The following is a 26,227-nucleotide window of genomic DNA, read 5'->3' as shown; positions in this document are numbered from 1 at the left end:
AAAAAAATATTTTTCTTGATAACAGTAATATATGTGAATGCAACTATTGTAGCAATCCCTTCCAGCCATTTTTGAAGTGCCTAGCAGGTCATCAGTTCTGGTTTTTGGTTTTTCATATTACTATTTTAGAAATAGTAATATGAAACAAGTTCACTGCAGCCTGAGCAAGGATAGAATTACCACATCTGTATAAGAAAAGTTAAAAGTATTTCTCTGTTTGGTGAAAAATAAGCGAAGCAGGAGAAACAGTGCTTTGAATGTTTCCATTCTGTAGTAGTGCTGCTTCCAATTCTCACCCTAAATCTAGACATGAAAAGAGAATAGAGTTTTTTGGGAGAACGTTCCATTAAATTTAGGCACTGTACCATCTTTTACTTTTTTTTATGCTTGGTTATGTTATTATTGAAATCTGGGAAATAAAGAGTTTCTTTTGCATAAACATTACTCTTAAGTCAGAACACTGAAGACAACATGAAATTAATTGTTCCATTTTGTCCCAATCTTGAACCAAATTCTTGAATGCAAGGTGTTCTATTCTCAGAAATGGCTACTTAGAGCTCAAAAAATTTTAATCTTCAAGAGTACTTTGAAGAACTCTAATTTGGATAGTCAGTTTAGGCAGCTAGATGGACGGTATATAAATTTACTAAATATATAAATATTTTTTCATTCATATCTACAAAGATAAGATTTGTTAAGACTGCAGCATGAGAATCCAACTACTTTTTAGCTCCAAGAACTACAAATCACAATGAGGAATTTATGTTAAAATGTATACTACAAACAGTGCAAAAATTTACACAAATAAATAACTATTCTTAAGTCTACACAAACAACTTAATACATATTGTTGCTTTTTGCAATCACAAAAAATCATGCTTCGATGCAATAAAACAATACACTCTATCAATAGCACGTATCTCCTTCCTCCACCCCATAGCAGGTGGTGCTGATAGATTTCCATCTAAAAGTTAAAAATAACAATTTGTTCATTCATAACAACAAATGTAACTTTTAAAAAGATTCAACTGTAGAAATGCAATCACACTAATTGTTACACATTCCTTAAGAAAATATATATATACTACCATGTTTCCCGGAAAATAAGACCCTGTCTTATATTTTTTTTGAACCCTGAAAGAAGTGCTTGGCCTTATTGCCATATGCTCAAAAGCCCGATTGGGCTTATTTTATTTTGGGGAAAACAGGGTACAAGAAATATGTATTACATTTCAGAATTACTTAGCATGATTAAAAATGAAAGGTGCTTGAGACTGCAATAAATTACTTATTTCAAACAAGATTTTAATATTGTCCCTAAGACTGCTTATGTTCATATGTGGACAGATATATCAGCAAAACGAGATTCAGCATACTAAAGAACATTCTATGTTTTGTTTCAAAGCTTTACTGATGCAGAATTTTGAGTGAACAATCATTTCTTGAATTTTTATTCCCTTTAATCAGCAAAAGAATTATAAAAGAAAGCAAGAGATACTTATAAATGTGATTATTTTGCGTAATATATTCATGTGATAAAATTCAGTATTTCAAGACATAATATTCAGCAGCAAATTTAAACTTTGCTTTTGCCAAAAATGTAAACACTGAAAATAACTTACCCTTCATGATGGTGGTGGTGGTGGTGATGATGATGGTGGTGATGGTGGTGGTGGTGATGGTGTTGTGGCCCAATAAATTGTCGACAGTTAAATAATTCATTTCCAATTGCTTCTCCAAGAAAGTCCCCTGTATGTGTGATACAGGAATCTTGAGAACCCTGGGATATATGAGCAGTACTCATTTCACCAGTTATATCATGATCAGTATTCTCTGAGTGTGAACAGGGATCTAGCATTCTAATTCTATTATCCACTGATGGAACAGCTTCACTATTAAAAACATGGCTATTCCCAGATCCATTGTTTACACCATTCCTATCTGTTGCTTCCTGTGCATCTCCCAAGCAAATGCCTGATTGAGATTCTATTTTTCGGCTTCGCAAATCTACATTCCGACTAGTTTTGGGGGAATTGTGACTCTGGTCTTCATCTTCTTCCTCTTCCTCTTCCTTGAGAGCTTCGATATCTGCAATATCTTCTGACTGCACCTCACTGCCTGGGCTTCCTGCAGATTGGCTTGCATGGCTAGAGTTTGCCTCATTGCTTGATCCATCACTGTGACCACTGCTGCTACCAGGCCCACTGCTGCCATCTTCACCACTATTTGCTGTTTCATCAGAACTTCCCTGCATTGATTCCTAAAAAAAAAATGAAAAAATACTAAATCTACATGCTGAATCATTAGATAATCAGGTAAGGTCACATGTTGCTCAGAGATTATGCATTTTCCATCTTAAAGGAAACAACAGCATATAAATCAGTGATCTATATATAATAAACCACACAATGGTTTAAAGAAGCTGAGAGGGTGGCAAGATAGATTTGGTTAAAAACCCAAGTTATGACAGGCATCTTAGGAAGAGCCTTTTGGAAGACCATATTCTCTGAAATGGCTGCTGCCAACCTGAAGAAAGATGGTGAGAATGCTGACAGAACAATTTCAAATGAAGCTTTCAAAACACAGGTAGCCAATTCTAAATCTAAATGCACTTTTCACGTTAAAGTGCATTTGAAAAATCTTTAGTCCAAAATATTGGTAAAATTCAAGAGTATCTAAATATTTTGGTTCACTGATTTGTTAATAAGCATAGCATGATTTATAAACTAAAATGGCTTGGTTCACCCAACAGATTGTATATCACCCAACAGATTGTATATGGAGAAGCAAATCAAATAATGATTCAGTGCAATGTATAAACCCTGCCATATAAATTGAACAAAAACAAATATGTATTTCATATTATCAAATCCTTTATTAATCTTTGTTAGTTTAATTAGCCTTTTGAAGTTGTCATAATAGAAAAAAATTACTATTGTACCTCTGTATCAGAGAGTCGCTGTTGGACATGCTTATTTCTAATCAGTTGTTCCTCCATTTCAATGTCACTTCCTCCACTCTGATGAGTATCGCTGTTGTCACTGCTTTGAGGGCTTGCTGCAGGCGACCCTATTTCAGAAAAAAAAGTCTGTTCAGAAAATGTTGATTTTAATATACGTTCAGTTGTATTAATCCTGGAGTCCCAACCCCCAGGCCAAGGACCGGTACTGGTCCAGCAGGCGAGCAAGAGGAGCTTTATCTGTATTTGCAGCTGCTTCCCAGCATTAGCATCACCGCCTCAGTTCTACCTCAGATCATCAGGAGAGTGAACCTACTGTAAAATGTGTATGCAAGGGATCTAGGTTGTGCGCTCCTCCTCTCCCCAGTTTGTGGAAAAATTGTCTTCCACGAAACTGGTCCCTGGTGCCAAAAAAAAAGGGGGGCACTGTATTGTTGTGGCTCTTGCTGTAAACCTTTGACTAGCCCTGAAACTAGTCTAGCAGCTAGTAACATCAATAGCATAACTGCAAGTTGCGTTGCTGTTCTTGCAAAGGGTAACAGAAAGTAAGAAAGAATTATAGAATTATGTATGTGGAAGATCCAGAACTAGAAAGAGAATGCAGCTGCTGCTTAAAATGTAACTTAGTTCAACTGCCACCTAAATAAAAGATGGATAAAATGAAAAATTATATAAAGGTTACTTAATAAGATGATTGTCATAATGCTTTTTTGCATTAACTTACATGGTGATGGAGCTGCTCTTCGAAGCTCTTCTTCCTCTGAAGAAAGGGGGGGGAAGTAAAGATAGTGATGATTATATATTACCAATAGTAACATACAGACAGTCCTCAACTTATGACTATCTATTCAAATTATAACAGTGATGGAAAGAAGTTATTTACAACCAGTCCCCACACTTAAAACCATTGCAGCATCCTTATGGTCATGTGATTAAAATTTATGGCAGCTGCAGCATCCCAGGTCACACAATCATCATTTGTGACCTTCCCAGCTGGCTTCCAACAAACAAACCTAATGGGGCAAACCAGATTAATTTAACAACCATATGATTTAATGACTGTGCAATTCACTGTGTGACTGTGTGACTCAACTGCAGTAAAAAAGGTCATAAAATCAGGCATGACTCACTTAACAACTGCATCATTTAACAACAGGAGTTTTGGTCCCAATTGGGGTCATAAATCAAGGAGTATCAGTATCTAACTAAATTTTCTAGAGTGTGTTTTTATTTTCTAGATATGCTGGGCTTTTCTACCTGAAACTCTTATTTCTACTTTTGAATAAAAATGAAACAAGAAACTTATGGTTAACTAAAAGAAATTGATTTTTGTTTAGAAAATATATTAGTCTCTATAATAAACTCACCAATAAAACTTTAAATCTATTACTTAATCATTTATGATGCCCAGGAAACAAATGTGCACTCACCTTTTTTATTTCCCATGGGTAAGTTTGTACTAAGTAAAGATGCAAAAGAACTCTGCTTTGATAGTTGGGCCTTAGCTGCTAGAGCATTATTCCACAATGCTTTAATGAGCATGGATGCCAAATATAAAGTCTGTAAAGGAATAATAAATTACAATGTCAAAAAATGTGTATTCTGTTATTCATAAAATTGTAAATGTGTATGCTGTTATTCATAAATTCACAACTGCAATGCAAATGCAAATTACCTTAGGCTCAAATGGAATCTTCCTAATTTAATTTTTTTCTATTACAGCTAAAAATGATAGAGATATAAATATTGGCCTCTAATCTAAGTAAACCTATGCACATAAATATATTTCCTCTCCCTCTCTTCAGAGCAAGGGCATCCAATTTATTCTATCAGCAATGCCATAATTTTCCCAACTACTTTCATATGTAATTTTGTTTAATTTTTTTAAAAAAAACATATATGGAAAAAATTTCAGCCAGAGAAAATACTGCTTTAAATTCATTTATTTCTACCTGTTCGGTATGTGCACTTGGATGAAGGATGGAAACTAAATTAAGAAGATGTCTGAGTGGCACAGGATCCAGGTTCTTGATCAATGAAGGAAACAAGTCATGTATATAGCGGCTACAATGCTTCAACTTTAAAAAGAAAGAGAAAGACAACTTATTAAGAGAAATGGCTTTTCCTCCTCTTACAGTTTTTATAAACAACTTACAGTTTGTATATTCTAAGGATCAGCAAAATAATTCATGCACAAATGATTCCTTTACATGGAGCAGAAATTTGAGGTGGTTTGTGCCCAAACTGAAACATTTTTTTTTTTTACCCAGATGTAGAAAGAAATAATAAGGCTGTTTTGCAGAAGTAAATAAGGCTATTTTGTTCCAGATACTGACTAAAATGCAATTGTTCTGAGCAGAAGTGTTTTGAGGGAACCATAAAAAAACCAAGTTACAAGAGTTTCCTTGGTGACAACGTCTGAAGGGCAGCAAAGGGAAGATAAGAAGTGGGCAGATCTGTGTTATATATCACAACTGAGCAGCAGTTGCGGGAAGGAAGAGAAAGGTGGCACAATGGAGCAAGCAGGGTGGTGGGATAATGGATGCTGCAGTAAGGAACAGGTGCAGAGGCCATGCAGCAGAGACAGTGACACCATCTAAAAAGTAAGTATCTTTGTTTCTGATGAAGAAGAGACAGGGTTTGACTGAACCTTCAGAATTCATAAGTATCAGGCTCAAAACACATTTTTCATTTTATGAACACTCTGTCTCTTTTAGTTTTAGTTTTCATTAATACCATGCTCTCTCTTCTAAAATATTTTACAAAATTGTGATAATGAAAATAGAAATATACAAAATAATATCAAATCATAAAGGGCAATTAGAGATGTGAAACTTTTTTTAAACAAACGGAGAAAGTAAATCTAAACCTAAATTAATTTAGACCTGAAATACCTAATTCAGAAAAGTAATTACAGTGCTGGCCAAGTGTTCACTGATTAGTACTGAAAGAAAATGATATTTATTATCAAATAAAAACAAAACCATGATTTTTTTCCCAATATTAATTCATCACCATGCAAAGGCTTTGGTATATTATGTTTTTGCTTGTTTTTAAAATGGTTGGAATCTTTAGGAATCTTAAGTTGGTGAAAAATAATCATTTGCACAATTTGCAATATATACCTATAACCACTCATTTAGTGGCCCTTTGAAGTTACAATGGCACTTTAAAAAAGTGACTTGTGACTGTTTTTCACACTTATGACTGTTACAGCATCCCCATGATCATGTGATCAAAATTCAGGCACTTGGCAACCGGCATGTATTTATGGCAGCGTCCCAGGGTCATGTGATCACCATTTGTAACCTTCTCAGTTGGTTTCTGACAAGCAAAGTCAATGGAGGAAGCCAGATTTGCTTAACAAATGCATGATTTACTTAACAACTGTGGCAAACAACTGTGTTATAAAATGGGGTGCAACTCATTTAACAATTTTGGTCATAAATTGAAGTCTGCCTGTACTAAGTTTAGCAGTAACTAGAACTTCATATAGCAGTCTTCACAAATACAAACTTCAAAATCCCTCTACTACTGATTTACATACAAGTAAGATTTGTTTAATGTCTGCTGAAAAAGTAGACATTAAAATAGTCACATGGAGTCAAACTCAAGTAAAAAGAGACTTTACCTTTATCTTACGATAGAAAAGGGAAACACGGATGAAACATTTTTATGCACTTGGGAGATTGCTTTCCATTTTTTGGATACTAGTCTTTGCAGTACCAATTCATTGAATGCCATAACATCTAATACCAATGATGGTAAAAATTTGTATTAAATAATAAATAAACCCCAGTATGCTATACAGATAGTCTTTGACTTACAACTACAATTGACCCAAAATTTCTGTTCCTAAGTGAGACATTTGTTAAGTCAGTTTTGCCCCATTTCTTGCCAAAGTTACTAAATGAATACTGAAGTTGTTAAGTTAGTAATATAATTGTTAAGTGAATCTGGTTTCCCCATTGACTTTGCTTGTCAGAAGGTTGCACAAGGTAATCACATGACCCCAAAACACTGCAACTATCAGAAATACATGCCAATTGCCAAGCATTCGAATTTTGATCCTGTGAACATGGGATGCTGCAGAGGTTGTAAGTGTGAAAAATGGTTAAGTCACTCTTTTCAGTACCACTGTAATGTCAAAAGGTCGCTAAATGAATCGTTTTAAGTTGGGGACTACCTATATTAAACTGCTTTAATATGAAAAATGCTTCAAAGTTTCTAGGAGCATATATGTTGAAGAATAAGTAGTTAATATCCAACTGCTGCTTTTTCATGCTTTATCCAAAAATTCATTTCCTTTTGAAGTTTACTTATTTAAATATAGAGGCTGCCCAATTCCAAGCAACTCTTAGTGGCTTGAAACAATCAGAGAAATTAAATTAACTTGCCATGCATGCTGAAGAAAAACACACTTAACACATCAGAGTTGAGAGACCTACTGCCTGAGCACTAGATTTGGTATCACTTGACCTCTATATGTTTTAATTCTAAGTAGCTGTTCATGATAAAAATCCCAAAACAATAAACAGCATCTACACTAATACATATAAGCATGTACACATATATTTAAGAAACACATCTAATTTAGATATAATTAAAATCATAATTTAGTGCTATGGGAATAAGCTGCAAACATATAAAGCTTTTGCAGCTCTTCAAACCTTTCAGGTTAAAAAGAAGGGATTTACTGTATACCTGCCATATTGAATAAATCAATTTTCCATTCCATCTAAACCCAAGTCTTTCCATTATTTTTATTTTCTTAGCACAATAATATTTTGCCTGAGACCACTTTTTGGCATAATTCTTAAGTAAGGTTATACCTGTGCTGCAGCCCATATGCAGTCTATATGCTGAGTACTAAGCCGGCCTTCAGCAGCGAGAAAATTAAGAATCACTTGGCACTGTTTAATGATCTGGAAAACATTAAATCAACATTAAAACATTAAAACTTAAACTTCATGATAAAGAGACAATCCTGTTTTATAATAAACATACCTCAATATGCAAATTTGGTCCAAAAATATGTTCCACTACGTTATTGTTGATTAGCCAATCTGCAAGTTCTTTAGCAATGGATCTATATAAGAGAGGAAAATCATAAGAAGGTAATTGCAGAATTTCCATTAATTGTTATCTACTAGGTTAGGGACATGCAATTTCTTTAGTCTTAGCACTACATAAGCCCTCTCCTACCGGTGTATGGAATATCCATTTATAGTTGGTGAAAATCAATAAACTTTTATGGGAAAGAAAGGATTTGTATTTGAAAGATTGGAGGGGCAATTCAACCTTCCAGAGAGGATTTGAGATTTTTAGTTAATGTGTGTTAAAATACGATGTACATATAAAATTTAAAATAACCATCATTTTTGTATTTGGCATTGAATGACTTCAAAATCACAGTTCACTCCAAATTCTAATGAAATTTTAGTGTTGACTGCAATGTAGTTGGGGCTAGGTTAAATGAAAGTATTCCAAAGATAAAAGATACTTACGTTTCGGTATCTGAAACCAAGGATTCATTATTACACACATCATTGAAAGTATGAAGTTGATTCTACAAGCAGGAAAAAACACTTTAAATTTATAAATGCAAAAGGATACAATTGATTTAAATGAAGCATCATTCAAAAGTTAACTAATGAAATCAGTAACTCAATTTCTATAATAAAAATACTAAAGAAATACATTTTAGCCAATAAAGAACAGCAAGTTAATCAAAATAGGTTCTTACCTCAAATTTATTCATTATCTTTTGCAAAAGGTTGTTTTCCTATTATGATTAAAATATATGAAGAACTGAACATACTGATATACTAATTACTACACTGATGCTTTCATAGTAAACTTTATCAATAATTGCAATTTCTTATTTTGATCATTACAAACCATTTGTATTGTATACAATATTAAAATATCCATTTATTTTACAAACAAAAATGCCTGTGAATACGTAAAAGAATGGATTATTTGGCTGTAGCTTCTTGTATGCGAACAGAGCCACTGAAATTTGGAATCATGATATTAAACTATTTTGCAAATTGTTTTTAAAAAAATTAATTAAACCTGCATGGATTATGACAATATCTGAATTCAGTAACAAAATCACATGCATTTTGCTACCAATTTTATTTAAAACAGATTTACTCTCCCTCTCCTTAAAAATATAAAGTTAGCACACTGAAGAAACAGCAATTATTTCATTATGATTCTTCTCATAAATTCTGCAAAATTTAAGTATTTCATCGAATATCTGCCTTAATTTAAATTTGCTGTATTTGTGAAGATATTTCATCTTATTTACAAATAACCCTTACTGCCATTTTTGTGGGTTTGTGTGATAAAAATGCCCCTTGATCGTTTTGCTTCCATTAAATTGTGCGTAATTTAATTTTTTCACAGATATCACATAGTGAGCCAAAGTATAGTATGATATGTATATCCAAATAGTTCTAAGCAAGGGTAGTTTTCTGTGTAATAAGTAAGTACATCATTTCCTCTAATATCTGCTATTGCCCTCTTTGGCAGAAACCCCCTCAGGTAGGCATTTCTTGTAACTGCCTACAAGCCTGTGGTATTGTCTGGAAGAAACTTTTTCCCACTCCTTCATGCAGGTGCTCCATTACTAGAGGTTTTTAAGAAGGGATTGGACAGCCATTTGTCTGGAATGATATAGGGCAGTGATGGCGAACCTTTTAGGCACAGAGTGCCCAAACCAGACGGCGTGCATGTGTGCACACTAGAGCGCTGGAAACCCGATGACCAGCTGGCTGAGCTGGGGCGACGGCATGCGTGCCCACAGAGAGGGCTCTGCGTGCCTTCGCCATCACGGATATAGGGTGTCCTGCTTGGGAAGGGGGTTGAACTAGACGACTTCCTAGGTCCCTTCCAGCTGTGTTATTGTTATCCTTGATGGATTTCTTTCATGTACAGATTACCTTAAATCACCTCACAGCATCTCACTGGGATTTAAATCTAGACTTTGATTTGGCCATTCTAGAACACTTCATTTCTTTTTCATTTTTTTCAGCCATTCCTCGACGAATTTACTGGAAGGTCATATGCCCATATCCAGTCCTAAATTGTACATCCCATTCTCTCATTTCAATAACCTATCATCTTATTCTGCTGTGTTGGGGACCAAATTCTACTTAGGCAGTAAAATCATAACTTTTGAAGAAAAGAAAAATGATACGGATAGTCCTCAACTTACAATAGTGTATTTAGCGACTGTTCTAAGTTACGATGGCACTGAAAAAAGTGACCTATGACTGTTTTTCACACTTACAATCATTGCAGCATCCCCATGCTCACATGATCAAAAGTCAGATGTTTGACAACTGACTCATATTCATGACAGTTGCAGTGTCATAAATATTTCCTGGGGTCATGTGATCCCCTTTTGTGACCTTCTGAGAAGCAAAATCAATGGGGAAGTCAGATTCACTTAATAACCATGTTACTAATTTAACAGCTGCAGTGATTCACTTAACCATGGTAAGAAAGGTCGTAAAATGGGGCAAAACTAACTTAACAAATGTCTTGCTTAGCAACAGAAAATTTGGGTTCAATTGTGATCATAAGTTGAGGACTACCAGTATTGCCTCAGGACACTTTTACATATACTTATTTATTTATATATCTAAATTCTACATATATTCAAAAGCTTCTTACTGTTATTTGACTAAGTCCAGCCAATCTCATGGTTAAGGTTGGTGACATAAAGTACTTAAAAGCAAGATCAAGACTCTCTTTATCAAAACACAAGGCAGTATCTAATGGCTCTTTAACTGTGCTCCACATTAAATCTGCCATATTACGAGCTGCACTCTGTCTTAACTCCTGGTCCGACAGTTTGCATAAATACCTAAGCAGAAATACAAGGAAGATCAAATTAATATTAACAAAACAAGTCAAATTAATTTTGCCAGTCATCATATTTTCTATTGAAAATATATAGCTTTACAGAATTGCAAATTGTAAGTCATAAGAAACCAGTCCACTTTTAAGTTAAATAAAAGTTTAAATGTAATTTCATTTGCAAAAAGTCTTGTCTGAAAGCATTTGAAATATGTTATCAAATACATGTGAAAATCCATGTGACTTTTGACAATTTTATATAATTTTTAATTTCTTACATTTCTACATTATCTACTATATACAGTGGGGCAAAAAAGTATTTAGTCAGCCACCAATTGTGCAAGTTATCCCATTTAAAAAGATGAGAGAGGCCTGTAATTGACTTCCTAGGTAGACCTCAACTACGAGAGACAAAATGAGAAAACAAATCCAGACAATCACATTGTCTGATTTGGAAAGAATTTATCTGCAAATTATGGTGGAAAATAAGTATTTGGTCAATATCAAAAGTTCATCTCAATACTTTGTTATATATCTTTTGTTGGCAATGACAGAGGTCAAACGTTTTCTGTAAGTCTTCACAAGGTTGGCACACACTGTTACTGGTATGTTGGCCCATTCCTCCATGCAGATCTCCTCTAGAGCAGTGATGTTTTGGGGCTGTCGCTGGGCAACACGGACTTTCAACTCCCTCCAAAGTTTTTCTATGGGGTTGAGATCTGGAGACTGGCTAGGCCATTCCAGGACCTTGAAATGCTTCTTACAAAGCCACTCCTTCGTTGCCTGGGCGGTGTGTTTGGGATCATAGCCATGTTGAAAGACCCAGCCACGTTTCATCTTCAATACCCTTGCTGATGGAAGGAGGTTTGCACTCAAAATCTCATGATACATGGCCCCATTCATTCTTTCCTGTACACGGATCAGTCATCCTGGTCCCTTTGCAGAGAAACAGCCCCAAAGCATGATGTTACCACCCCCATGCTTCACAGTAGGTATGGTGTTCTTTAGATGCAACTCAGCATTCTCTCTCCTCCAAACACGACGAATTGTGTTTCTACCAAACAGTTCTACTTTGGTTATATCTGACCATATGACATTCTCCCAATCCTCTTCTGGATCATCCAAATGCTCTCTAGCAAACTTCAGACGGGCCCGGACATGTACAGGCTTAAGCAGGGGGACACGTCTGGCACTGCAGGATCTGAGTCCCTGGCGGCGTAGTGTGTTACTGATGGTAGCCTTTGTTACGTTGGTCCCAGCTCTCTGCAGGTCATTCACTAGGTCCCCCCGTGTGGTTCTGGGATTTTTGCTTACCGTTCTTGTGATCATTTTGACCCCACGGGGTGAGATCTTGTGTGGAGCCCCAGATCGAGGGAGATTATCAGTGGTCTTGTATGTCTTCCATTTTCTAATTATTGCTCCCACAGTTGATTTCTTCACACCAAGCTGCTTGCCTATTGCAGATTCAGTCTTCCCAGCCTGGTGCAGATCTACAATTTTGTTTCTGGTGTCCTTCGACAGGTCTTTGGTCTTCACCATAGTGGAGTTTGGAGTGTGACTGTTTGAGGTTGTGGACAGGTATCTTTTATACTGATAACAAGTTCAAACAGGTGCCATTAATACAGGTAATGAGTGGAGGACAGAGGAGCCTCTTAAAGAAGTTACAGGTCTGTGAGAGCCAGAAATCTTGCTTGTTTGTAGGTGACCAAATACTTATTTTCCACCATAATTTGCAAATAAATTCTTTCCAAATCAGACAATGTGATTGTCTGGATTTGTTTTCTCATTTTGTCTCTCATAGTTGAGGTCTACCTATGATGACAATTACAGGCCTCTCTCATCTTTTTAAGTGGGAGAACTTGCACAATTGGTGGCTGACTAAATATTTTTTTGCCCCACTGTATACTACTATTCCATTTTTTTTCTCAGAACTAGACTGGTAATTTGATTTTATTTAGGTTCAAGCAGGATTTAATTTTCTGTTTAATGAGTACTTGAATCCAGATTTCTTCTATCCACTGCACAATGGCTTTTAGGTACAACGATCAGAAATAAAGTCTAAATTTCATATTCTGGAATAGCCTCTCCAACCTAGTATCTCATGATTATACTGCCAAAATTTTTTCCTGCAATTGTAGTTCAACATGTGTGGAGGATAATAGATTACAATGGGTATGGTTGATTTCTACAGCTATCGCTTGATGCCAAATGATTACAAATTCAACTGATACAGCAGTCAAGAGGTTCACCTCCTCATTCCAAAATTTTATTTGTGTTTAGTTTGAAGGCATCTATGATAATCACCAAATGTTTTTCAGGAAGCAAAACTTTGCCAAAAAAATGTTGTCCAGTATAATTATTGATTTCTTAAATACTAAAGCTAAGCATCCAGAATGCAACGATGAGCATAGTTACAAATATGCCCATATACTACCAATGTTTTGCAACCTGCACTGGCTTCCCAATATGCTTCTGAGTATATTTTATGGTGCTGGTTACCTAATAATCCCTTCCTGACACAGCACTGAATTACATGGGCCTATCTCCACTGAGTCGGTCCATCTTGCGAATCTGACAGAGTAGACATGTTCTGGGTACCTTCTATATGATAAGTTCAAACAATATTATATGGTGGCCAAATTTCAATAAACAAATAGGTTAGCATTTTATATAAATAAATTTCAGGAATCAGAAATAAGTGCAAAAAGTACCTGATGACATAGGTCCTAAAGGGTATAATGTGTTGCATGACAGCAGGGATGTGCAGCCATATTCTGATCTATGCAAAAAGTACAAAAATTGAACAACTTAAACTGAAATGTCTTACAGCAACAAACTTAAGATACATACCGTATTTTTCAGACTATAAGACGCACCGGACTATAAGACGCGCCTAGATTTAGAGGAAAAAAGCAAGGAAAAAAAATAGTTTTTGGTCTCTGCACGTCCCGTTTTCGCCCTCCCCGGCCCCCAGAAGCACTTCGCAGGACATAAAGAGGCCCATTTTTGGCCTCCTGAACCCTACATGTCAGGGTGGATAAAAATCAATGATTTTTTAAAAAAAATCAAAAAAATCAGATTTTTTTGGATTTAAATCGGATTTTTTTTTTAATAAAATGCTTTTTGAGGAAAATATATTACCATCCAAAAGTTATTCCATCATGAAATAAAGATTAGTTTTTTAACTATGTGGAATAATGTTTAATTTTTTTGGTAAATAAATTCCATTAATCCATTCACAATGTCATGCTCTTCCAGAGGTTTTTGTAAGATTATTGGGCAGTTTCTCTGCCTACAAGATATTATCACGGATGCTTGGTTTACTTTTGCAGTTCTCAAAACTGAATTTGACTCAGCAGAGATCACATGCCTCTTCTTCACAGCAAAAATGTTATAACATGAACAGAGTTGAGAAAAAGACCTTAATCCTATTGTTCTACAAACCTATGAATACAGAATCAACCCCTTCAGTGCTAAGTTTCAAGAAGTTCAGTGAATAGAATAGAAACAATATTTTTCTGATTGTTTGGCACAAGAAGAAAGTGAAACTAAGTGTGAGCAGGAAGGGGCAAGCAGACAACAGTACAAAATGAAAGTGAAACTTTCAGAGCACAATACTGCACAGCCACAGACAGACAAGTCTTTGGATCTTTTTGTGTGTATGACCTGAGGTTTATCACATTCTTTCCTTGGAGGAAAAAACCTATAATGGCAGCAGGCTGTAAAAGAGACCCAGTTTGGCAATATTTTAATGAAGTTCCTTTACCTATCAGTAAGGCAGGCATGTGTGCAAACTGCAAACACTGCAACAAAGAAATGCAAGGCCTGGTGGCCCGAATGAGGCAACATCATGAGAAGTGCTGTGATGAAGATGACCAAAGAAACACATTTGAACAGGCAGGATTTTCAGGTTGGTAAACATTTTTATTGAATCATATTTCTAAAGACTGCCTTGAACTGTCATGTTTGAGCAAAATATTATTACTGCATGTTACTGTCATTTAGTACAGTTATGAAGAAAAGCAGATATTCCTTTTGGGGCAGTGCTGTGTACAATAAGCAGAAATTGTATAAACAATAAAATAACAGCATTGACTTTTTTGTTTAGGGGAATTCATGGATTCTGGAAACTATCCACCTTCAAGATCACCATCCTCCTGTTCTACAGTTTCAGAGTTATCCATCCAGGATAGTGCTTCATTAGCATCATCATCATCAGACACCCACAGCCACATATCACTATCACCTAAAAGAAAGAAAAAACCCTTCCCTCCTGGAACCACCATAGATAAGTTTGTGATAAAAACTAGCAGATTAGAAAAAGAGTTAATTGATGAAAAAATTGCCCAATTTGTTTATGCAACAAACTCTTCTTTCCGTCTGACTGAGAACCCACATTTCATTAATATGGTTCATTCACTGAGACCAGGATACAGTCCACCCAGCAGAGTAGATGTTGCAGGGAAACTGCTGGATAAAGTGTATGACAGAGAAATGGAGAAATGTGCAACAGCTCTGGAGGGTAGAATTGTTAATCTAAGTATTGATGGGTGGAGTAATGTCCACAATGATCCTATTGTATGTGCTTGTATAACAACAGAAGAAGGGAAAGTCTTCCTTGCACAAACAATTGATACGTCAGGAAATGCACACACAGCAGAATACTTACAAGAAGTGGCACTAAAAGCTATAATAACATGTGAACAAAAATTCAAATGTCTAGTACGCAGTTTGGTCACAGACAATGCTGCAAATGTATCCAAGATGAGAGTAAATTTAGAAGAGCAGGAAGGGAATACAAAGCTAATAACGTATGGTTGCAGTGCTCATTTGCTGCACCTCTTAGCCAAAGACTTAAGTGTTCCAGAAATAAAGACTAATGTTGTTGAAATTGCTAAATACTTCTGTAACAATCATTTTGCTGCAGCAGCTCTGAAAAGGATGGGTGGAACCAAGCTAACGCTCCCACAAGATGTTAGATGGAACTCTGTAGTGGACTGTTTTGAGCAGTATATCAAGAAGGGGCGTTGGTCCTACCTGATACACTCCTTCTCGTTGGTTGGAGACAGCAGCCAGTGTGGGCAACCCTCATCCAATCAACCCGAAGGACTGAGTCTATCCAAAAGACCAAATCCCGTCCTTGTTGTCGGGTAGACCAGCTTTTGGTGAAAACTAAGGACAGACTCGGCGTGTGGTCAAGATATGAGAAAATTAGAGACAGAAATATGAGACCAGACTGGCAAAAAAAGGGGGGGGTCTGGCTGCTGTCTCCAACCAACGAGAAGGAGCGTACCAGGTAGGACCAACGCCCCTTCTCCATTGTGGGTGGAGACAGCAGCCAGTGTGGGACATACCCAAGTTTACTGTCCCGAGACCTGGGAGGGGCCAGACTGGTCCGGAACAACCTCCCTACCAACAACTCTCTGCAACACCTGCCGACCAAATGCTGCCTCCGCAGAGGCAAAGGAGTCAATTTTATAGTGGCGAATAAAGGGAGCCAGAGAAGTCCACATGGCCGCACGACAAATCTCTAGCAGTGGAGTCTGAGTTGCCCAAGCCGCCGACGTAGCTGCGCTGCGCGTGGAGTGGGCAGTCACATGAGAAGGTTGTGGCAGAGAACGGAAGTCGTAGGCCGAAGCAATAGTCTGTCGGATCCAGCGGCCGATGGTAGAAGACGGCACCTTAAGACCCAAAGAGACGGGAAAGAAAGAGACAAACAAAGCCTCTGATCGTCGGAATGAAGCTGTGCGTTTAATGTAGATGCGAAGAGCACGTCGGACGTCCAAGGTGTGCCAACGACATTCACGAGGACGAGAGGGTCGTGGTCAAAAGTTCGGAAGGATAAGCTCTTGAGAGCAATGAAACACGGAGTTTATTTTCAGCACGAAGGTAGGATCCAGGCGGAGGACGACACGATCAGTGTGGAACACGCAAAGATCCGCCCTGGTGGATTGAGCAGCCACTTCCGAGATGCGACGAGCCGAAGTGATAGCCACCAAGAAGGCGACTTTACACGACAACAAGCGCAGAGACGCTGTTCGCAGGGGTTCGTAGGGAGGCCCCATGAGGGACTCCAAAACCAACGGTAGGTCCCAGGTAGGATAGCAGTGTAGAACAGGAGGGGACAAGATAGTTGCCCCGCAGAGGAAGCGCCGGATTAGAGGATGTTGCGCTAATGATGAGAGGGATGCGCAGGTAAGTATCGAAGAGATGGCCGCAACCTGGCATCGTAGCGTGTTAGGCGAGAGGCCGTCAGCAAATCCTCGTTGCAGGAACACCAGAACGTCCACGATCGAAGGCTGTAGGACAGGCACGCTATTCCTGTCACACCAAGAACAGAAAGACTGCCAAGTGGCAGAATAAATTCTGTTAGTTGAAGGGCGATGGGAGGCCTGGATTGTTTGTATAACATCGCTCGGAATGTTAACTGTGCTCAAGGAGAGCCACTCAACCACCAAGCGGTCAGATTGAGCCACATGAGGTCTGGGTGGCTCAATGTCCCCTGCGTCAGAGTGTCTGCTGTGATCGGGATGTGCCAGGAGGGAGCGACAGAAAGGGAAACCAAGTCCGCAAACCATGCCCTGCGAGGCCAGTGTGGAGCCAGTAGAATTACCTCCGCCCGTTTGTCCAAGAGCTTGCGGATCACTCTGGGGAGTAGGGATGCTGGTGGGAATGCGTATCGAAGACCTCGTGGCCAAGGAACTCGGAGGGCGTCGACAGCTTCTGCCTGAGGTTCTGGGAACCGGGTGAAGAAGCGAGGCAACTGCGTTTGCTCGAGTCGCGAAGAGGTCCACGACCGGAGCCCTGAACTGAAGGACCAGGCTCTTGAAGATTCGAGGATGGAGCCGCCACTCCACATTGTCCACCTGTTGTCGGCTCAGCCAGTCCACCTGAATGTTGTCGACGCCCAAGATGTGTTCCGCCCGGAGGGATCTGAGGTGACGTTCTGCCCAGAGGCTGATTTTCAAAGCCACTGACAATAGGGATTTTGACCGGGTGCCCCTCAATTTGTTCAGGTGCGCCTTGGCCGTTACATTGTCCATTAAGACAAGGACATGGGCTCCGGATAGTAGTTGACGGAACGCTTTGAGAGCCAGGAAGATGGCTTGTAATTCTAGCCAGTTGATCGGACGACGAACATCCACCTCGTTCCACACGCCTTGGGCGAGCTGACCCTGACAATGCGCCCCCCAGCCGCGGAGGCTGGCATCCATTGTCACCACCACCCTCTGGGGCTCGAGGAAGAGGGAACCTGCCGAAAGGGCCGGGGACCGCCACCACCGAAGTGATCTGCGAACTGCGGGTGGAAGCAGGATCTGACTGGATGATGTGCCTCTGCCCGCCTTCTGTAAAGGTAAAAGAAAGCATTGGAGCTCCCGGGCGTGGAGCTGCACCCAAGGAACAATGGCTATGGCAGAAATCATCTTCCCCAAGAGTTGGGAAAGAACATACGGGGAGACCTTCCGAGATCCCTCGACTTTAACTACCAAATCTCTCAAACTAACCTGACGCTCTGGGGAGAGAAAAACTTTACCCTGCAGTGAATCAATTAGGGCCCCCAAATGAACCAGGGAAGTAGAGGGAACCAGATGGCTTTTTTCCAGGTTAATGGAAAAACCATGGGCAGCTAATGTTCTCAGAGTAAACTGAATATCCAGGGCAGCTTGGCGAGTGGAAGACGACAAAATTAAAATGTCATCTAGATAACAAAGGAGCCTGATCGATGAAAGCCTGACATAAAGCCCGAAGGCCAAAGTAAACCCTGATTCTCCGTGTGTTACTGGTGATTATTTCCTATCGCAGTTCCGAACGAACGACAAGCCGAGAGAAAGTCAGCGCTGGGTGTAATCACACCACAGCGCTATTTAACAAAAACTCAGCCCCTTAAACATACATCCGGTGATTATCAATCAAGCACCCCAAGTTGAGTGTGTGGTACAAGGCAGCCGTCGAATTGGACGTCGGTCTCCGAGAATTCCGTATACGGGGTGAAGGGGTTGCAAGTCAAGGAAAACGACCAGCAGAACGCACACAAACACCCAAGGAGACTAAACCGAATGTTGGCTCCGGCTTGGGGGAAAGGATCCAGTGGCATGCGTTTCGTTGCTTCAGATGTAATCGCCTTGGTCATCGAGCAGCCGACTGTCCTCATCCCATGCCCCGCAACTTGGACCAAAACCCCCCTCCTAGAGCTGTGTTGAGAGGCAGAGGCCGACCAACATCCGAACGGTCCCAAATGACTCGAACATCCTGTATGGAGAGGGATCCCCTGGCTACAGATACTAAGAAAGTGGTGGCGGAAAAGTTCCCGATTGTGGCTGGGGATAGTGATGACGACGATGAGGACCCACATGACCCGATGGTGAGCGACCCCATCCGACCTTTTGTGGTACCAGTCGTACTCCGAAACCCACGGGCCACCACTGGACGCCGATATGAGGCATTGATTGATTCAGGGTGTACTCGTTGTTTAATTCGTAGGGCGATAGTTGACGAACTTGGGCTGCGGGTTGTGCGGTTGAGAACCCCTATTACCTTTGAACAAATGGATGGTTCATTGCTGGGAGGGGCACCAGTGACTCATATAACAGAAAAGGTGCACCTCGATATTGGGGAGCACACCGAAACTATTCGGTTTATTATAGTGGAGAAAATGTTAGAACCAGTGATTTTAGGATTAGCATGGTTGGACAAGTGGGCTCCTACGATATGGTGGGAAGGGGGTTTTCGCAAACTTCGATTACCGTTGGGACCTCCCCCTACCAAGGAGGAAAAGGAGCCAGCAGGGGGAATAGAAGCAGAGAGCTCACCAGTAGACACGACGTATCCTGATGTGTATAGGGATCTCGCCAGAGTCTTTAGTGAGGAGGAATGTGAGACCCTGCCCCCTCACCGGCCTACGGATTGCAGTATTGAGTTAATACCCGGGGCGAAGCTACCCAAGCCCCGGATGTATTCAATGACACAACCCGAACTAAAAGAATTACGAAAATATATAGACAAGAACTTGGCCCGGGGTTTTATCACACCTAGTCGATCAAAGATGGCTGCCCCTGTCCTGTTTCGTGGGAAGAAAGACGGGGGTTTACGCTTATGCGTTGACTTCAGAGGTCTCAATGCAGTGTGTGTGGAGCCCCTCTATCCACTTCCCTTAATGAAGGACCTGTTAGCTGCCCTAGCCACCGGTCGTATCTTTACGAAACTCGACCTACGCGAAGCGTATTATAGGATACGAATCAAACCAGGGGATGAGTGGAAAACAACATTCAATTGTCCCTTGGGAAGCTATCAGTTCCAGGTCATGCCGTTCGGACTACAGGGCGCCCCTGCGGTGTTCATGCAGTTCATCAATGAAGTGCTGCATGAACATCTGTACAGGGGTGTCCTTGTATATTTGGATGACATCTTAATTTACACGCAAACTGAAGAGGAACATATATCTCTGGTCCGACAGGTCTTAGACAAATTATTAGCTGCTAAGCTGTACGTGAAACTATCCAAATGTGAGTTTCACAAAAAGAGGATAGATTATCTAGGCTATAGAATATCAGAGAGCGGGGTAGAGATGGATCCCAGAAAAGTCCAGGCAGTGCTTGAATGGCAGGCCCCAAGAACCAGAAAGCAATTACAGAGCTTTCTAGGCTTTGCAAACTTCTATCGGCAGTTCATTCCCAGATTTGCTGAAATAGCCCTACCACTAACGGATCTGTTACGGACCAAACCGGCCACAGCTAAACCAAAGCCGGGACAAGCGTTGACGTGGTCGTCAGCATGTCAAATGGCTTTCGAGCAGTTAAAAACACTCTTTGCTCAAGAACCAGTACTCAAGCATCCAGACCCAACACAGGCATTCGTAGTCCAAGCAGATGCTAGCGACGTGGCTGTAGGAGCAGTACTCCTACAAAGAACACAGCAGGGAGGGTTACAACCTTGTGCCTATACGTCTAAAAAGTTAACCACGACAGAGCGGGCATGGGCGATCTGGGAAAAAGAGGCATTCGCGGTCCGTTGGGCGTTGATGACATGGCGACATCTCTTGGAGGGGGCGTCTCATCCTTTTGAGGTATGGACGGACCATAAAAACTTAGAAGCCTTACAAACGCCCAGGCGACTATCTCCCAAACAGATAAGGTGGGCACAATATTTTCAGCGTTTCTCTTTCCGGTTGCGGTATGTTCCTGCTGGGAAAAACTTCCTGGCTGATGCGTTGTCCCGGATGCCACAGTATAATAGCAAGCGAGAGGAAGTGATAGAACCTCTAATTGCACCTTCCCAAACCCTATTAAGACTTACAGAAGTAGATGGTCACTTACGTACCGAGTTTAAAACAGCTTTACAACAGGATCAATGGGTAATCCAAAACCCCTCTATGGTTAGCTATAATGATGGAATAGCGTGGAGGGAGAATAGAATATATGTTCCAGAACGTTTACGGAACGTAGTGTTATGCAGGTGCCATGATGCCAAATCAGCAGGCCATTTTGGGTATTTAAAAACTCTACACCTTGTGAGGAGGCAATTCTGGTGGCCACGAATGCGTAAGGACATAGAAACATACGTAAAAGGTTGCACAACCTGTGCAACCGCCAAACCTTGGTCTGGACGACCGTTAGGACTATTACAGACAGTCGCGAATCCTAGCAGGCCTTGGGAAGAGATCGCTATGGATTTCATAGTCGATCTCCCCCCTAGCCATGGCCACACTGTAATTTGGACGGTGGTAGATCTGTTTTCGAAACAGGCCCACTTTGTGCCATGTAAAAGCATACCATCCGCGCGACAATTAACCGAACTCTTTTTGCAAAATATCTATCGTCTCCATGGAGCACCTAAGAGGATTATATCCGACCGCGGTGTTCAATTCACCTCTAAGTTTTGGAGACGATTTGTCCGTTTAATTGGGTCCTCTCAAGGGTTAAGTTCAGCATTCCACCCGAGCACTAACGGGGCGGCTGAACGGGCCAATGCCATGGTCGAAAGATATATCAGATGCTACGTTTCATACCAGCAGACGAATTGGTCAGGACTCCTGCCTTTCGCCGAAGTGGCATATAACAACATACCCCACCGCAGTACTGGGTTCTCCCCTTTCCAAGTAATATATGGCCGAGAGTTTTCAGCCATTCCAGAGTTAGATCCCCCTATGACAGACGGTGACACGCCACGCAGTTGGGCCGATAAAATTAGTAATGTATGGCCAAGTGTAAAAACAGCATTACAAAAGGCAGCAGACGAGTACAAAAAATATGCAGACAAGAAAAGAGCTGATCCAAAACCATTCCGGATAGGAGACAAAGTATACTTATCTACGAAATACCTTAAACTCCGACTGCCCAGTAAAAAATTAGGACCTAAATATATAGGACCATTTCCCATAACACAAGTCATCAATCCTGTAACCGTAGCTCTTAAACTTCCCCCTCTGTTCAGTAGGATACATCCCGTATTCCATAGCAGTTTGGTGAAACCGGTGACGATAGAAAGGCCAGGTACCTCAACTACTCCACCGGGTCCCGTGCATACCAACCAATATGAGATAGACCGAATATTGGACTCCAGGGTTCGTAGGGGGATGTTACAATATCTTGTGCGGTGGAAAGGATACCCTGTAACACAGGCCTCGTGGGTGGCAGCACCCGATGTTCACGCTGCCCGATTGATACAACGGTTCCATCGGAAATACCCAGACAAACCTAATGCAGGATCGTAACAGTGACTAACATCTGTATGCTTTCTATTTATAGGTGAGCTCCTGGTAGGGGGGGCCGCCTGTCGAGTCCTGCCGGAGCTCGCCATCGATGGGGGGTGTGGGAGACGAAGGAGTGGAGATAAGCAGCCACAGCGAACACACAAACAGTTCCTGGATAGCAGCATTCAGGGCAATGATTGATGACGTTGCTAGGCCTCTCCGATTCTGCTGTCCTCGCTGCTCGCAGCTGTTACTGTTAAGGGAGTGGGGGGTGCTTGATTGATAATCACCGGATGTATGTTTAAGGGGCTGAGTTTTTGTTAAATAGCGCTGTGGTGTGATTACACCCAGCGCTGACTTTGAACCAAAACACCGACTTGTACTTTACTTTTGACTGCAAGCTTATCATTGCCAAAGTAAACCCTGATTCTCTGTGTGTTACTGGTGATTATTTCCTATCGCAGTTCTGAACGAACGACAAGCCGAGAGGCAAAGCTCGATATTGATAATGCACACCCCCCCGTAACAAAACCGCAAATAATGTCTGTGAGACGGGAGAATGGGGATGTGTAAATAGGCCCCAGTAAGATCGATAGAAGAAAGGAGATCGCCCCTCCTAACGCCGTCAAGAATGGATTTAAAATGGATCTTAAATTTTCGGTACACTACGTACCAATTTAACCGTTTTAGGTCCAGAATGGGTCTCCAGCCCCCTGAGGACTTAGGCACCAGAAAAACTTGAGAATAGAATCCTGTCCCAATTTCATCAGAAGGAACTAGTTGGATAGCCCTGATCGAAAGGAGATGCTGAACCGCAGTGTCCATGAGCGCCCTCCTTTTGGCGTTACAAGAAATCGGACAGCAGAGAAAGGTGCTTGGAGGGGGGAAGGAATTCAATGGCCAACCCCGATTGTAAAGTAACCAGTACCCATTTATCCGAAATAGACTTCTCCCAAGTGGCAGCGAAGAGGGCCAATCTGCCGCCAATGGGAGGGTCAGAGATGCGACTAGTGACGACGTCGGTAGGAACGACCCCCTCCCCCCCGAAAGGGCCGTTTGGACATAAAAGGTTTTCCCCGGGACAACCTATCTTGAGAACCCCGGGGCCTCCCAAAATTGTTGAATGGCCGTGGCGGAGGGAAAAAGGAGGAGGAAGAAGAAGGACCCCCCACCGTCAGTAGCCCGAGATTGAGGCCGTGCCGTGTAAGGTACATAACGAGATTCCGCCCTGCGGAAAACAGCCACCAAGACTTTATTTTTGTCTCGAGTCTCGGTCAAGAAGGGTTCCAAGGCATCCCCAAACAACCGGACCCCCCCAAATGGAATAGCAGCCAACCGCCACATATGTCTGGCATCCGCCTCCCAGTGGTGGAGCCAGACTAAGCGACATGCAGCCACCGATGATGCCAACGACTTCGCCGCAAAACAGATGGCGCTCAGGGTTGAATCCGCTGAAAATTGGACTGCTGCAATAATCTTATTGAGGTCCTGCTTAATTCGCGCGTCGTCCGGGGAAAGCTTCTCTTGTAGTTGATGGAGCCACAGCAAGGTGGTGCGATTGAAAAAGGAAGCCGTAGAGGAGGCCTTGATAGCCCATGCCACCCCTTGATGAGCCCTCTGGAAGACCAGGTCAGAACGATACTCCTCAGGTCGCAATCCCTCATCAGGGTCTCCGGGGACATTAGCATTAGGTAAAAGGGAAGCCGTGGGAGCATCCACAGACGGCAGTTGAAGTAGCGAGTCCAGGTCAGAAGCGACATTAAAGTTTTTTCTGTCATTAGACGAGGGCAGGGGAGCCGAGCCGGGAGAAGCCCACTGTCGCTTGACCGTCTCCAGAAACAGAGGTGGAGCAGGAATAGTCGTGACTTGTTTAGCCGGCTCTGCAAACATTGGGTCCAGAGCCCCGGGGGGGACAGGAGCAGAGGGCTGGACCACTGGAGACGACAGTTGGGCTGTGTTAATGGCCTTAAAGAGCAAAGATTTAAACAAGGCCTGCGGAAACAAGCCAGACACAACTGGTTGGTCCGGAGGAAGATCATCGTCATCAGACAAGCCGGAACCCTCAGCATCATCAACATCAGACAAGACAGACGGCTGAGTGACCTGAGAGACAGAAGGAGAAGAAGGCTGTCTGGTGACAATCTGCTCTGCAGTGTGATGTCGCTCAGGAGAGGCAGACCTCACCGAACTGGCCCTGCTGGGAGGATGGGATCTAGCAGCCAATGATTTCTGCACCGCAGCTTCGATGAGCTTTTGCAAAAGGTCAGAGGATAACAGGTCAGGTAAGGCAGGAGGAGCAGAAACAGCAGCAGGCACAGTGATGGTTGCTTCTTGTATCACCGCTGGAATTGGAACGACGGCCGGAGTAGAGGATTCAGCGCCCCACAGGTCAGAAGTGGAAATTGCAACCGGACAATCCCGAAGCGATAGCTGGTCAGGAGTCGCAGGACGAGTAACCTGGGTCGCCCCCACATCTGCCGCCGCCACTGGTGTCACCCCCGTAGATGAGATCCGCTCAGCACATGCCTTATCACAGAGCTTAGTAAGCACTTTATCTCGGCGCTTTTCCACTTTAAAGGAAGTACCGCCATGGTTCTTATGCCCTGTATAATGTGAATGCAGCCTTTGGGGCAGAGCTCGAGCCTCAATAGGAGTCTGGGCAGGTACAGGCGGGGTAACAGATGAGCCACCTGATTGGCCAGCAGAAGAAGCTACGGCCTTGCTACCGTGCTTTCATTTAGCAGCTGCTTTGGGCATGATGATACAAGCAAGAACAGTCAATAAGGGCGATCAAGGGGCAATGGGGGAGTGCAGAAACTCCACAGGGGCCCTCAGTATACAATAGTTCAGTCCAGCAGTTGAGGAGGGAGCGCGGAAACTCCACAAAATGGCCACCACGTCAGTCAGTATATAAAACAAAATGGCGGCCGTCAGTAAAATAATGAGGTAAAGTAAGGCCCAATTGAATCAGCCTGCCCATTTACACAGCGGGAGAGCTGAAGTCTCCACAAGTCTTTCACAGCGATTTGAAGGCCAGTGAGAGTGAGCAGGGAAGAACAAAGTGCTAATTAGTGAAAAAACCGCTCTCAGCTGACAGGCGGCAAGAGGGAAGGCACGACGTGCGGCCGCGCAATCGTGCGGGCTATGGGAGGCAGCAGGCAGGTCACTATGCAGCAATCCGGTCGCCAGGGGTATGGAGATGAGCGATTTCAAGCTGCAGCCAAAAATAGGGCCAAGCAGTCAGAAAACGAAGCCGCGCTGCACCCCCGATGAAACAAAATGGCCACCACTGCTCAAACGGCACGAAAAACGGCCAAAATCAAGGGACCAGGGAGCTGGGACCGTTTGAGCAAGGCAAAGTTCCAAAGGGTCCCCAACGATCTCCCCTCCAAGCTAGGAAGCGCCAAGGGTAACAGTCCAGGGGAATTTTCCCCCCCTTTCCCAGAGAAACACTTTTAGGCAAGGGGACAGCCCCCAGCCACAAGGAACACTCACAGCACAGTCCAAAATCACCAGAATCTGAAGGAAAGTCCAGAAATCATAGTCAAAAAACAATCCAGAGTAAAATCACACCAAAAAGACCAAACAGCAATTAGCATTCAGATAAAAGAGAGACAGCTAGAGACCACACGCCAGTCCTGACTGAAGGACTGAGTCAAAAGCTGGTCTATCCGGCAACAAGGGCGGGATTTGATCTTTTGGATAGA

At 41.8% G+C, this 26,227-nt stretch overlaps 1 protein-coding gene across 1 annotated transcript in view; it reads right to left on the bottom strand.

Annotated features, from left to right (window-relative positions):
- The window catches only part of USP34 (ubiquitin specific peptidase 34), a 161,701-nt gene that overhangs the window by 95,226 nt on the left and 40,248 nt on the right, over nt 1–26,227 (bottom strand). The window contains exons 6-15 of the mRNA XM_070932221.1: nt 13,543–13,610; nt 10,646–10,838; nt 8,467–8,528; nt 7,967–8,048; nt 7,792–7,884; nt 4,912–5,037; nt 4,390–4,519; nt 3,684–3,719; nt 2,942–3,069; nt 1,623–2,260 (exon numbers count right to left, since the gene is read on the bottom strand). Of these exons, the coding sequence (XP_070788322.1) occupies nt 1,623–2,260; nt 2,942–3,069; nt 3,684–3,719; nt 4,390–4,519; nt 4,912–5,037; nt 7,792–7,884; nt 7,967–8,048; nt 8,467–8,528; nt 10,646–10,838; nt 13,543–13,610 (1,556 nt within the window). The remainder of the gene's footprint in view (nt 1–1,622; nt 2,261–2,941; nt 3,070–3,683; nt 3,720–4,389; nt 4,520–4,911; nt 5,038–7,791; nt 7,885–7,966; nt 8,049–8,466; nt 8,529–10,645; nt 10,839–13,542; nt 13,611–26,227) is intronic.

This window comes from Pituophis catenifer, unplaced genomic scaffold, assembly GCF_029215685.1.
Source record: "Pituophis catenifer annectens isolate HBS135680 unplaced genomic scaffold, rPitCat1.0.hap2 SCAF_1, whole genome shotgun sequence".
NCBI classification, from domain to species: Eukaryota; Metazoa; Chordata; class Lepidosauria; order Squamata; family Colubridae; genus Pituophis; species Pituophis catenifer.
The sequence above is the reverse complement of the archived record's forward strand: the minus strand, read 5'-3'. Positions and strand labels throughout refer to the sequence as shown.